The 13,590-nt window shown below is 38.4% G+C and overlaps 1 protein-coding gene across 1 annotated transcript; it reads left to right on the forward strand.

Moving 5' to 3' along the window:
• Nucleotides 1–2,322: 2,322 nt before the first annotated feature.
• Nucleotides 2,323–11,677, forward strand: LOC102705166 (C2 and GRAM domain-containing protein At1g03370). Its single transcript, XM_006655972.3, has 9 exons — nt 2,323–3,278; nt 4,152–5,423; nt 5,756–5,938; nt 6,028–6,311; nt 6,396–6,512; nt 7,529–7,791; nt 7,962–8,130; nt 8,236–8,508; nt 10,536–11,677. Exons 1-9 carry the CDS (start codon nt 2,930–2,932, stop codon nt 10,728–10,730), a joined length of 3,105 nt encoding a protein of 1,034 aa, XP_006656035.1. The 5' UTR covers nt 2,323–2,929; the 3' UTR covers nt 10,731–11,677.
• The last annotated feature ends 1,913 nt before the right edge of the window (nt 11,678–13,590 follow it).

Genomic DNA, 13,590 nt, shown 5'->3' on the forward strand with positions numbered 1-13,590 from the left:
TTGTGGCTAGCACATCTGTAAAGCTTGCACTTCTTCTAGATTCCGAGTACTCCAGCATAGTTCATCTAGAGAAGCTAGTATTAATTATTGTCATGTTCTTCGAACTGTCCTGTGCCGTGTCCATTGACGTTGACACCAAATGCTCCCGTCAAACTTTCCCCGCGGAAAATTATTTGCTGTCAAGCTGCCTCTTCTTTACCCAGTCCTGTCATGACCACACTGCTGCAGTCAGCCATGTACTAATATGTCTTCTTAAGAGATAGCAAAAAAAAAAAAAACTTATTCTGCCATTTGGAATTTAGTTTTGTCCTGTGAAGCTATTGTTTTGCCTTAGCATGGATTAATCATCGTGTCGATGTGTCACGCTTTTTTGTGACAGCTTCCAGCTTTCTCGTGCTGCATACTGTTGGGTGCATTAGGCACTTGATGATTACCTGTTTAATCTAATATTTAATTATTTTTGAATAGTCATTGTTCTGATTTGATATGAACTTTAGAGGAAAGAAATATATCGATTAATCACAGGAGAACCCAGAGTGATATGGAGGGGCCATTCTTGTGAGCCATTCAATATTTTGTTTGTTTATGTTTATTTTTACAAGTCAAAATTTAAATGTTAAAACTTAAATTTACAGTTGATTTTAGAGTTTTTTTCATCATAGTTTATTTTTTAGCCATTGCTTTTAGTTCCAAGAACACGTATAAAAAATATATCTATAAATTATTTTTAACCCTAAGCCGTTTCGCTAATGCTTGATATAAGCGAAAAGATCAGGTCACCTTGCTGTCAGTGGTTTGTACCTTACCATGGACGCAACCTAGTCAACATATATGACCATGGGTAGTCAAAATAAACTTATCACCATTAAACAAAGGTCAAAAACAGTAATTCCAATTAAAGAAATTAAACATGGCACTCCAATCCTACTGGCTACTTTTCCTGTGTTCCAGCCAATTGAAACCATTCGAGGCCCCTGGTTCTTGTCTAGAACACATTGATTTATTAGATATAATTCTGTTTGGGTTCTCAAGTATATACAGTTTCTTTTGCCCTCGCAAAAAAAAAAATCTTTTGAGAACTCGTAATTTGGCCCGATTAAAATACAACAATTTCACTTAAAACAATTCGGTTTCTCTAGATAATTTGAATTGACACATGTGGATTCCTAACTTGAAATGGAGTATCACATAGAAAATTACCTGCTTTTGAACAGGACCATCATCGATCGTTGGATCACTTTTGGAACACAAGATTTTTTTCGCAAATTCTTACTCAATCTAGTTTAAAAACTTGTAATTTTAATAAAAACATGATCTCAAAAAACAAATTTGACTATAATTTCTAATAATAATAATAATAATAATAATAAATACAGAAATATCACCAAATATACGATTTTATTGAGGTAATTTTAAGATTAATCTATACACAAGGCTTTGATAATTCTTAAGGAAATATTTTAAAAACTATTTATTGTTAATCTTTAAAGTTTAACATCAAATTTGTCCAAAACAAAACATATCAAGGGCCTAGAGGAATTATAATATCGTGGTGTTCATCACTTCCTTTAGGTCCCGATCAGTTTCTAAAAATATCATATCGAATTTTTAGACACCTAAATATAACACTAAACATCGATAAAAATAAAAATTAATTACATAATTATGGGAAAAATCGTGAGATGAATCTTGTGAGCCTAATTATTGCATGATTAGCCATAAGTGCTACGGTAACTAACATGTGCTAATGACGGATTAAATAGGCTCAAAAGATTCGTCTCGCAGTTTCTTGGCAGAATTTGTAATTTATTTTATAATTAGACTACGTTTAATACTTCAAATGTGTGTCTGTATATCTGATGTAATGTTTTTGCGAAAAATTTTTGCAAAAAGTGCAAATAACAATTTGGTCTATGTTTTTTAATGCACTGAAGGGATATGCAATATCATATATCGAATAGTTAACAAGTAATGATATTTTATCAAACAGACAAATTTTCAGTCTTGCCTGTGCATAAAAATTACCCCTCCTAATAAATTGTGATATATATATTTAGGGTTTTTTTACCATTTTTGAAAGGTATCTCAAGGTATCAAGAATTTTAATACAAATTTTTGATACCTCAATATATGTACCTCAAGGTACTATATTTTTATACTAAAAAGGATGTATCTTAAGATACATGGTAAAAAAACTCATATATTTATTTTTACTCTGTTAGTGGAGAGGTTGGAGTAAAAAAGAAAAAGAAATCAAAGTAAAGCAAAGGCAACGGGCGGGAGGAGTAGTACGGTCTCTGCGTTTGGGCGGTTTTGAAGTCAGCAGAGCCGACGCCGACGCGGGGAGCAGAGCAGCGAGGAGAGCCCTCAAATCATTTTCAGTTCTTCTCCTCTCCTCTCCTCTCCCCGGCGCCTCAAATCAAAGTCTTCCGTGCACCAATCCAACCGCCCGCCCCTTGCTTCCACAACAGAGCCTCCCGCGAGGAGCCGCCGGCGCCGCCGGAAGCCAGCCCACCCTACTGTTGCTGTTTCTGTGTTATTATTATTTTTTTCTACTTTTTTTTATTGATTGGGGGCATGTTTCTTCCCTCGCGCCGCCCTGTTCTGGAGGCTTGGAACTTTCCTCGCCATTTTCGATGATTTTTTTTGGAGAAGTTTGATTGATTGGTTGGAGGCGGTGTAAAGCTGCCTTTGGGGGTATAGGTTCTTGGACTAGAGAGTTCTTGATTTTTTTTTCGGTTTATCATCCGAGCTTCCAAGCATTCAATCCGCCTCGAATGTTTTCGTTTCCAATCTGAACCAGAAGCTGAAGAGAGAGAGGAAAAGATAGGAAAGGGATCGCCGGTTTCTTGATTCAGACCGTACGGCCGACGCCCAAATCGTGGTTCTTGGGACAGGGAGAAGGAACAGGCCTGACATTTTTCAAGAAATGAGGTTGCTTGTGCATGTGATCGAGGCCCGCAACCTGCCGGCGGTCGACGGCAGCGGGCTCAGCGACCCGTACGCGAAGCTGCAGCTGGGGAGGCAGCGGGCCAAGACCAAGGTGACCAAGCGGACGCTGAGCCCCGCCTGGGACGAGGAGTTCGCCTTCCGGGTCGTCGACCTCAAGGACGAGCTCGTCGTCGTCGTCGTCGACGAGGACAGGTACTTCTCCGACGACTTCCTCGGCCAGGTCAAGGTGCCTCTGTCGGCGGTGCTCGACGCCGAGAACCGCTCGCTCGGGACGCAGTGGTACCAGCTGCTGCCCAGGAGCAAGAAGTCCAAGATCAAGGATTACGGTAATATTGCCTGTCTTATATGTTATCTTCACTTGCCTGACCTCGTGTTCCGAAACATGAAAGGATTGTGATGTTCTTGCAATTCATTCAGCTTGTGCTTTTTAAGTTTGTTGTCTCGCATAATGGTAGTGTGTTCTGCTGTTTTGCTTTTAGCTTTGAAGTGGATGTACTTTGATTGTTACATGTGGAGTGTTGGACGGGTAGGTTGTGCCAGTGTCTTCTTTTTTTTTCTTCTTATTATTGTTTTTTCGTGGCAATGGTTTACTACCCTATCCGTATCTATTCACTCTTCTCAAATAGATGATGTTTAGAATGCGTGCAATCAAACCTCGAAATTTTGAATAAACCTCTAATGTACAAAATGTTAATACTTGATATTCAGAATATTGGCACTACTATATTTGTCATGAAAAAAACTATCATGTAGTTATGTTTCTAATATTTCTTACAATTTTAATAAATTTTAGATGAATTTTAAACCACTAAAATAAGTTAGTAGCATGACTGACAAACCCTGTTGTACATTGTGGTCCTCTCAAGAGCATCTAGAGCTAACTTTTTTTTTGGGAGGGGGGGGGGGGGATCTTTGGTTGAAGCCATTGGATCAACTCCCCACTCTACCCAAAAATAAAGATTCTGCACTTTTCTGTTTTTATTAGAATTAGAATTATGATTGTGATATAGTATGGATATGTTTTTGCCTGGATGATCTACTAGCTCTATTGTTTGGTGTTATGATTTCCCTATTTGTTTTTATTCCTCCAAGGATCCAGTCTTTCTCTTTCCATAGCAAGCCTGTTTTTGTTTGCGTATATCCAATTTTTTTATGCAGGCAACTATTTACATTCTGCTAACAGGCAACTTCTTCTGCAGGAGAAATTTGTCTTACTATCTCTCTCTCTCAAAATTACCCTGAAGAGACAACGACACTTGCACATTCTGTTTCAGATGACCTTGCGTCACATTCTGACAAATCAACTGAATTACAAAAGGGTTCTTCTTTGCCAAATATTCCTATAGAAATACCTGCATCATTATCAGGGAGTGATGAAATAGAAATCAACAAGGGGGACAGATCAAACGGCGTTCCATCATTTGTCAACCGTCTGTATCAAATTTTTACCGCAAAACCAAAAGATGCAGAAGCTTCAGCTCCACCTCTCACTAAGAATGATGATAATTCAGATATTCTTGAAGAAACACCATCAACTAGCTCAGAGCATCCTGATGATCAGGATTATGAAACTGGTGTAACTATGTCCTTTGATGAACAACTAAAAGCCTTTGGATCTTTCCATGAAGGGAATGAAATACCTGAAAATTTGTCAGGTGGAGTTCTTATTGATCAAGTTTATGCCGTTGCACCCAGTGACTTGAATGGACTTCTTTTCTCACCAAGTTCAGATTTTTTGCAATCATTAGCAGAGATGCAAGGAACTACTGGTCTTGAAATTCAACAATGGAGACTTGAAAATGATGGTGAGGTTTTGCAAAGGGTAGTAAGCTACACAAAAGCACCTACTGCACTAGTTAAGGCTGTGAAAGCAACAGAGGATGTGTCATATCTGAAGGCAGATGAAGATATCTACGCAACTTTGGCAGATGTTAGTACTCCAGAAGTTCCATTTGGAAATTCTTTTAGGGTGGAGGTTTTAACATGTATAACGCCAGGGCCTGAACTACCTGATGATGAAAAGTCCTCGCGTCTTGTAATCTCCTGGCGCGTGAATTTTATCCAGAGTACAATGATGAAGAGCATGATTGAAAATGGGGCTAAACAAGGCTTAAAGGACTGCTACAATCAGTTCTCTGAGCTCCTGGCTCGAAATATCAGGCCAGTTGATTCAAAAGATACAGCAGCTGCTGATAAAGTTTTGTCTTCAATACAACCAGAGCAAGAATCTGATTGGAAACTAGCATTCCGTATATTTGGAAACTTTACTGTTGTATCCTCAATGCTTGCATTTATTTATGTTTTTTCACACATCATCCTTGCAAGCCCCAGTATAATACAAGGTCTTGAGTTCCCTGGATTGGACTTGCCAGATTCTATTGGTGAAGTTGTAGTGTGTGGAGTTCTTGTTCTGCAAGGACAGCGTGTCCTAAATATGATTGCACGATTCATACATGCTAAGAGGCAGAGAGGTAGAGCACATTTCTTTCTTCTGCTGTTATTTTTCTTTGTGGAATCACTGAAATTAATGAACGTTCAGTAGATAATCCTACATTACATGGCAGTCAATGGAACATGTAATTAGTGTTATACAAGTGCTCGTATAGTCGTTCCCTGATATGGAAAAATGTTACTGTTACCTTTTGTTTTCCTCAACGAAATCTTCAATTATTATTGTGAACATACTATTATCTTTTGTTTTCTTCAGAAAAACCTTCTATTACTGTTCTGGACATACATACTCCCACAATATATGCACATATTAACTGAACTTTGCTAACATGGCATTTGGGGGTGTGTGTAGGTAGTGATCATGGAGTCAAAGCACAAGGAGATGGTTGGTTGCTGACTGTTGCCCTAATTGATGGTACCAACTTAGCAGCAACCAAACCATCTGGTTACTCTGATCCATATGTTGTATTTACCTGCAATGGCAAGACAAAGACAAGTTCAATTAAATTTCACACTCTGGAGCCTCGATGGAATGGTAAATTTGGTTTAGTACCTTTGATTATAGTTGCTGCTATATAAAACTACTGTTGATAATTTTCCTTTATATCTTCTCAAAATTTGCAGAGATATTTGAATTTGACGCCATGGAAGATCCACCATCAGTTATGAAAATAAATGTGTACGATTTTGATGGACCCTTTGATGAAGTTGTGTCTCTTGGTCATGCTGAAGTAAATTTCTTGAAATCTAATTTTTCTGAGCTTGCCGACATTTGGATTCCTCTCAAGGGTAAGCTGGCTCAACCATGTCAGTCAAAATTGCATTTGAGAATTTTCTTGAATAATTCAAGGGGTACTGAAGTCATGAAGGTCTACTTAGACAAAATGGAGAAAGAGGTTGGCAAAAAGGTAATGCATTTATCTTCTCAATTTTGAGTGACGGAAAGTGTCATCCTATCTTGGCCTCTTCTCTTATGCAAATTCAATGTGCAGATTGCTGTAAGGTCTCCACATACAAACTCAGCATTCCAGAAGATCTTTTCTTTGCCACCAGAAGAATTTCTAATCAATGATTTTACTTGTCATTTAAAGCGCAAAATGCTTACACAGGTAAAGTGCCTTTTAATTATGAGGTAAACTGTCTTTTAATCATGACACAGAGAGCTAACAAAGGTGTCCAAAACTCTTGTAATGGTTTATTGATGATTTTATTCTTATTTAGAGTTTTTTCTTATTGTGCGCATGGCTTCATTTATTTCACTTCTCTATTTTGAAAATGTGAAGTCAGTATCCTAAAACCAAACAATCAGCTGTCTGTGCTGTTTAAATAAATACATAAAATTTTACAGATGGTAGTCACACTTTTCACTCACTATTCAGCAATGTTATCTGACCCTCCGATAAACCACAATTAATCGGGGTAATTGGTCCCCTGACCTCAATTAAGCTAGTCGAAACGATCAGCTGAAACCTAATCGTCCGATTACCGACGATTAGGTCCGATCAATTGGGCGATCAAAAGGGAGTAGTGATCAACCAATCAAACCTGTGACTTTTGGGCCAGCCTAGGCAGTCTTAGACTTTTAGTTGGGTCGGCCCATTCTAGGTAGGGTTTACTATTTAGTCCCCTCACCCCCTCAAAAATCAAAGCTCAAAGGTAAGTACCATCTAACCATCAAATAGTTCCTCTATTTTTGCATTTATGCTGCACACTACATAGTATATAGGATTCTTATGTTCCGGTAAAGTGGTACTGTACCGATCAGCCTCGATTAATCGTGCTGATCGGCTTGATCGGTGCCATGGCGATCAGGTCCGATCGGTCGATCAAAGAACATTGCTATTCAGTTAGAAGTAGTAAAAGGGAAGCGTTAAAAAACAGTTCATCTTCTGCACCCCTTTTAAATTTAGAATTGTGGCTCTATTTGAATAATATATTCAGTTTAACTAATCTGCCATTATTGTTTTAGTACTACTGAGGACTGCTCCCCCAAAATGCACAATAGCCTTTCTATTGCTGGGCTGGTGTATTTCACATAGTCATATTACTGCACAATGGAGTTAGACATGAACATCTGTTTTTATGTGAACTTGTGTAGCAGTTGACGCCTGTGTCTGTTTTGCAGGGCCGCCTGTTTTTATCTCCAAGAATTATTGGGTTTTACACTAATCTTTTTGGCCACAAAACAAAATTCTTCTTTCTTTGGGAAGATATTGAGGACATCCAAGTGCTGCCTGCAACACTATCTTCAATGGGAAGTCCATCTCTGCTTATTGTTCTTCACAAGGGCAGAGGAATGGATGCAAGACATGGAGCAAAGCAACTTGATAATGAAGGACGACTCAAATTTCATTTCCAGTCTTTTGTATCGTTCAATGTGGCACATAAGTAAGTTACACTTCTTGGGTGACAAACATGAACTTGTTATGTTTAGCACATCTGTTCATCACATGAAACAACTCCTTGCAATGAACCCTGATTTGTTATCTACTTATTCACCTATTTAACACTCTTTTTCAGTAGCTTGTTTTTCAAATTTCCATTTGCACACTTTTCAGAACAATAATGGCACTATGGAAGGCAAGATCCTTGAGCCCTGAACAAAAAGTACAGCTGGTAGAAGAGGACTCAGAAATGGAAGATCTCCAGAATGATGAAAGTGGTTCTTTCTTAGGGATAGAGGATGCGAAAATGTCAGAAGTATTTTCATCTACAAAACCTTTTGACGTATGATTCCTCATTCCATCATGAGAATTACATGCAATTGTCTGTTTTCTCTAGAAAGAATGGACAAAAATGTTTAAATTGTGGACAACTTGTATGTTTCATTAGGTATTGACACTCATGGACATATTTGAGGGTGGTTCTTTGGAGCGTCAAGTGATGGAGAAAATTGGCTGCATGGAGTACTCTGTTTCTGCATGGGAACCCGTCAGGGCTGATGTTTACCAGAGGCAAGTTCATTACAAATTTGACAAGAGATTGGCACGCCACGAGGGGGAAGTAATGAGCACCCAACAGAAATCCCCTTTGCCCGATAAGAATGGATGGCTTGTTGAAGAAGTGATGACACTTGAAGGTATCCCAGTTGGTGAATACTTCAATGTAAGAGACAATTTCTTGGCTTATGTTATTTCTTTTACTGCGTTTATTTCAGTCTTGTGCCCTTACATAGTAATATTTATACAAGAGAGTTGCATGTTTCCTAGAATCATGGCCTTATTTGAAACTTATGAAAACTATTTTTTTTTCTTGAACACACAAGAGAATTGTGTGTGTGCCATTTTAGTAAGAAGAGAAGAAGAAAACACCGAAAACAAACCCTCTCAAAGAGTTGTGCCATTTTATTAAGAGAAGAAAACAAGGAAAACAAACCCTCCCGAAGAGTCAAGACTTACAACGCGCGCTTAAAGGTTTAGTGACCAAACAACCACAACAACAAAGGGCTAAGCAACAGGGTGGGCAACCATACAAGGAGCTCTTGGAGTGTGGAGGCGATGGCCCAACACCAATCCACAATAGATTGCAGAAAGGCTTGGACGTTGGGGCTAACACCCTCGAATTCAATAGGTCTTTAGGAACAGGGGCGAAGCTAGAGCGAAATAGAGGGGGGTGCCACGGGTATCTGAATTTGAATCGGAGGAATGAATATATGATGAAAATTCATAAACTTTAGTTAAAAATTTTAACCAAGGGGGGTTCCCAGGAACCCCCCTTCTTCTGCGCAGCTTCGCCACTGTTTAGGAATACCTTTTTTAACTTTGCACCACCCATTAAAAACGTTCCTGGTGGATTGAGGATGTGGGGAAGCTAACATCATGGTTGTTAAGGTATCACTATATCGTCACCGTAGCGGTAAGGCAGTTGCAAGGGATAAGGCATCCCTCCGCCTTATGTTTCCTTCGCCATACAGGCAAAACCAGTGGAGAGAGGGAAAGAAGGGGGTAAAGGTCATCCTAGAAGAGCTGGCTTGCAGTCGCTTCCTTTCTTGCCACAGATGGCTTGTTGTCATAAATCCCACACCACTGCCTTCAGATTTAGCTCCAGATTGCAGTTGTTGCACCTTGCTGTAGCCTTTGTATCTCTAGCAGTGGCGGTGGCAGTGGCAGCAGGCAACAAGATGAGGAGAGGCGTCTATCTCTAATGGTGGTGGTAACAGCCTGACATGAGCACTCATGCAGAGGTGGTCAGCAGCCAGAGACATTGATAGCGGCTGATGCATCTGCTCATTGCAGTTGCTGGTGCCTGGTGGTGTATGGTGCATGATGCCTCTTTAGAGAATAAAACATGTGGTTATGAGCCTCTGAGGGTAATGTTGGGCTTTGGTGGGCTGGTTGCTTGGCTTAGCGAGACTTTTATCAATTCCCCCATTTTCTTGCTGATTTCTCTACACTATTTTCCCTACAAATCATGCCTCAGCCATCTCTTAAGGTGTTGCAACGCCTTACGCCTTACCGCTATAGTGCTAATGCGGTGTGGTGTCGCCTCAAGACGCCTTACTGCCATAACAACATTGACTAACATGTTCAGCTTTTGTACAATGCGCAAAAGATAACATGTTCAGTTTTTGTAGAATCCATATAAACTAGGTTACATAAAATAGGTTTTAGTCCATTCTAAATAAACGTCCAACTAACTTCGGTGACAAGAACTAAAACCAGTTTTCCATTAAACTAGTGACCGAACAGGGAAAGTCATTTTTGGTTCTTCTGAGAAGTTCAACTGTCAGCTGTATCCCAGCACTATACCCATAACTACTGCACTTGATATTGACCATTTGTTTGCTCCATGTCGGTTTCTCTGTGGTATCTTCAATGGAAGTACTACAGTGAGTGATAAATCTCATCTTAATTGTGCAGAGTGCATTGCTATATCATGATATCAAAGACACCTTTATTTACACATATTTACTATGTTGACTATGGTAAAGAGGGTCGTCCAGATTCTTGAAAACCAATATATTGGTATTGACAATAACAGTACACAAAAGCATCTCGTTGGACACAAATGCATTTCACCTAAAATTGGAAAATCATCTTCTTTTTGCCATTTTGTTACTCAAAGTGTTTCTGGCATAACTGATGGGCAATCGCTCAACCCCCCCCCCCCCCCCCCCCCCTTTTCTTTTGCAGCTGCATATTCGATACCAAGTAGAGCAGGTGGCATCCAAGCCCAGGACATGCAATGTTCAAGCGTCTATTGGGATATCGTGGTTAAAGAGCTGCAAGAACAAAAAGAAGATCGCGCAGGAGGTATCATCCAATGCATCTTCTCGCCTCAAGAAGATATTCAACCTACTTGAGAAGGAATGCTCACCAGCTAAGTAGGGACCCTTTTTGATACCCTGCGTTTTCTGGTGCACAAATGTATCGCCTAAAATGATCATCTGGTGTCTTGGTTTGACAACATTTTGCTCCTGATGCTGAGAAAGAATCAGTACATAATGAGAAAGGTTCAAACTTCCCACTCAAGGCAGTGTACCATACCCTAATGAAGATCTAAGCCTGCAAGATTCAGATTGGAGAATTAATAGCAGGTCTAGGAATGTTCAAATGCAGAGGATGGAGGTTTTCATTGATTAATGAAATCTTCCATTATCTAAGAAAATGTAGTTGTTAAAACAAAGAGATTTGGATCTTGCCTGTAGGCTCTTCAAGATAGATTAGTTCATTAGATGATTAGAATCTTTGGTCAGTGTCCCTGTAGTTGTCACTCTCTTTAGCAACAGAAAACAATGAAGGTTCCATAACCATTCTTTTTTATAGTTTTTTTACCAACAAATATCACATGATCTTTCGTCACGGACAAATCACAAATGAAAGGGGAAAATACCAGAAAAAAACTGAGTCTATGTTTAACTAATGGACCAGGCCATACTTTTTTATGTTAAACTGATTGATCTAATCGGTTTCATGGTTAAGCCAAGTCTGGTACCCATGTATAGATGGTACACATGGGTTGATCCATCCACTTGAATTTTGGTTCCTGCCACTCGCCTTCAGGGAATTCATTCTTGTAACTATGGAGAACATGGCACTTAAGTTTGTTGTTTGAGGGTATGCATACCCATGTTTATATTTTGTTACTATTTGTATTATCTTAATTCACAATTCGTCCACGCCTATGAATCAGTCGATATTTTGTACAAATTTTACGAACAGAAGCTCTTATTTTCTTATTTCCATATTCCTTTCTTAAACTATGAATTTGCTCTTTTGGGAAAAAATAAGTCTCTTTGATTGAAAGAACTTTGAATTTATTACCCTAGAAAAAAAAGAAAAACCTAATCTTTTGAATCTTTGGTATCCTTTGAGTCTTCGGTACGCTTTGAATCCTTATGGGGAAGTCAATAAATTATACGCCCCTTGCTTGAATCATAACAATTTACTTCAATTTTGACCCTATCCCCCATCAGTATTCTATAGAACTAGATTGGATTTTTATGAAATATAGCCTAGGATGATGGTGTCATTCTCTATGTGAACGCGGAACATTACGTTGGGCAGGGCTTCCGTAACTAAACCCTCGAATAACTTTTGCTTCTCTAGCGGGTTTTTTTCTCTCTTATTTTTCTTTTCTGTCATATTTTTTCTCCTATTTTTTTATCATATGTGGGAAGAAAAAGGCAATCCTAAGCTAGAAAAGGATGAAATTCAGATGCACCTTAGGCCACCCATATCGGTGCAGCAACTTAACGAGAGAGGAATGTTTGATTCCGAAGAAGCTCAGATGGCGTCCTTCACTTTTATGCAGGTATGTTGAATTCTGAACTAAAGATGACATGATGACCCATATATAGTGCTAGTGTGTTAATGTGCTAGTATAATAATGGAAAAAATGATTAAAAAAAGATGACATGCTGATCTATATCTACTGTTAGTGTGTTACTGTGCTAGTGTAATTCTGTAAAAATGATATCCTTCATTCTAAACAAAAGATGACATGTTGATTCATATGTACTATTTGTGTGTTACTGTGCTTGTGTAATTCTGAACGAAAAATGATATACTTCATTCTGAAACAAAAGATGACATGCTGATCCATATGTACTGTTAGTGCGTTACTATGCTCGTGTAACTTTGAATAGATATATGTTATACTCCATTCCAAAACAAAGATTAAATGTTGGACCAAAATTATGCTATGTAGGGTATTGGTGGGAAGTTTTGGAGTAGACTATCCATAATTCCGTAGTCTTGCAAAGATAATTGTATTGCAATGTGTCCTTCGATGGTTGTGAGCGAAAATGGAGCACATTTGCTTTGGTTCACACAAGTACAAAACCAACTTGAGTACGAAAAACTTCATAGTATTTGTCCATTACAATCTGAAGTTCCGACTCCTACGTTTTGAAGCTGAAAAGAATGAGACTGATCTTGTTATAGTGTTAATGGATGTGTCCTTTTTTAATGAAGGAAATCTAATCATGGAATATTATATCAAATTCTAAAAATTAAGCTGCACCAGAACTTAATCCATTAGAGATTGCTGAAGAGATTGATATATTTGAATAGGAGCAACTTTCACCCACCAATATACCACTAAATGATGTCTGCATCAAGACGTCAGACGAGAGATTACTTGATGATCTCATCAATACTTGGGGATTAAAGAGAAATAATCTTGCAGGTGGTCTGGGACATTGATTGAATATGTAGGAAAGGCTAGGAGCACCGATTTTACCAAAACTTCATATATTTTTTTTCCCTTCAAAAGATCTTGGCCATATACTTCCAATAGTACTAGACATATGTATGGTCTTTATCTTCAAATTCGTTATATTTAGCCATAACAAAAATAATAATAAATGGCAGTTTTAAGAGTATAGATCTGTTTATATTTTTTATTTTAAAATCTGTCATATTTTTATTGTTGCCATCTACTTTATATATAGGTGTAGTCCTAGTGAAAGTATATGTACAACTTGTTTAGAATTTTTAGCAACATTTATCAGCTGAACATATCTTGCACACAAGCCTTCCCATGCACACCATTTAAAAAATGTCGCCAAAAATTCTCCAAAAATTAGTATATAATATACTTCCAATAGTGCTAGAAATTATTATATTATGAAATAAAGTTTAAATTCTAGAAGTGATTTTATTTTGGACCAACGGCGGTATCCTCCAAATTTCATGACATATGTTGGCTCCAAGCTGACATATCTCAAGATAAAATGATCTAGTC

This window comes from Oryza brachyantha, chromosome 6 (assembly GCF_000231095.2).
Source record: "Oryza brachyantha chromosome 6, ObraRS2, whole genome shotgun sequence".
NCBI lineage: Eukaryota > Viridiplantae > Streptophyta > Magnoliopsida > Poales > Poaceae > Oryza > Oryza brachyantha.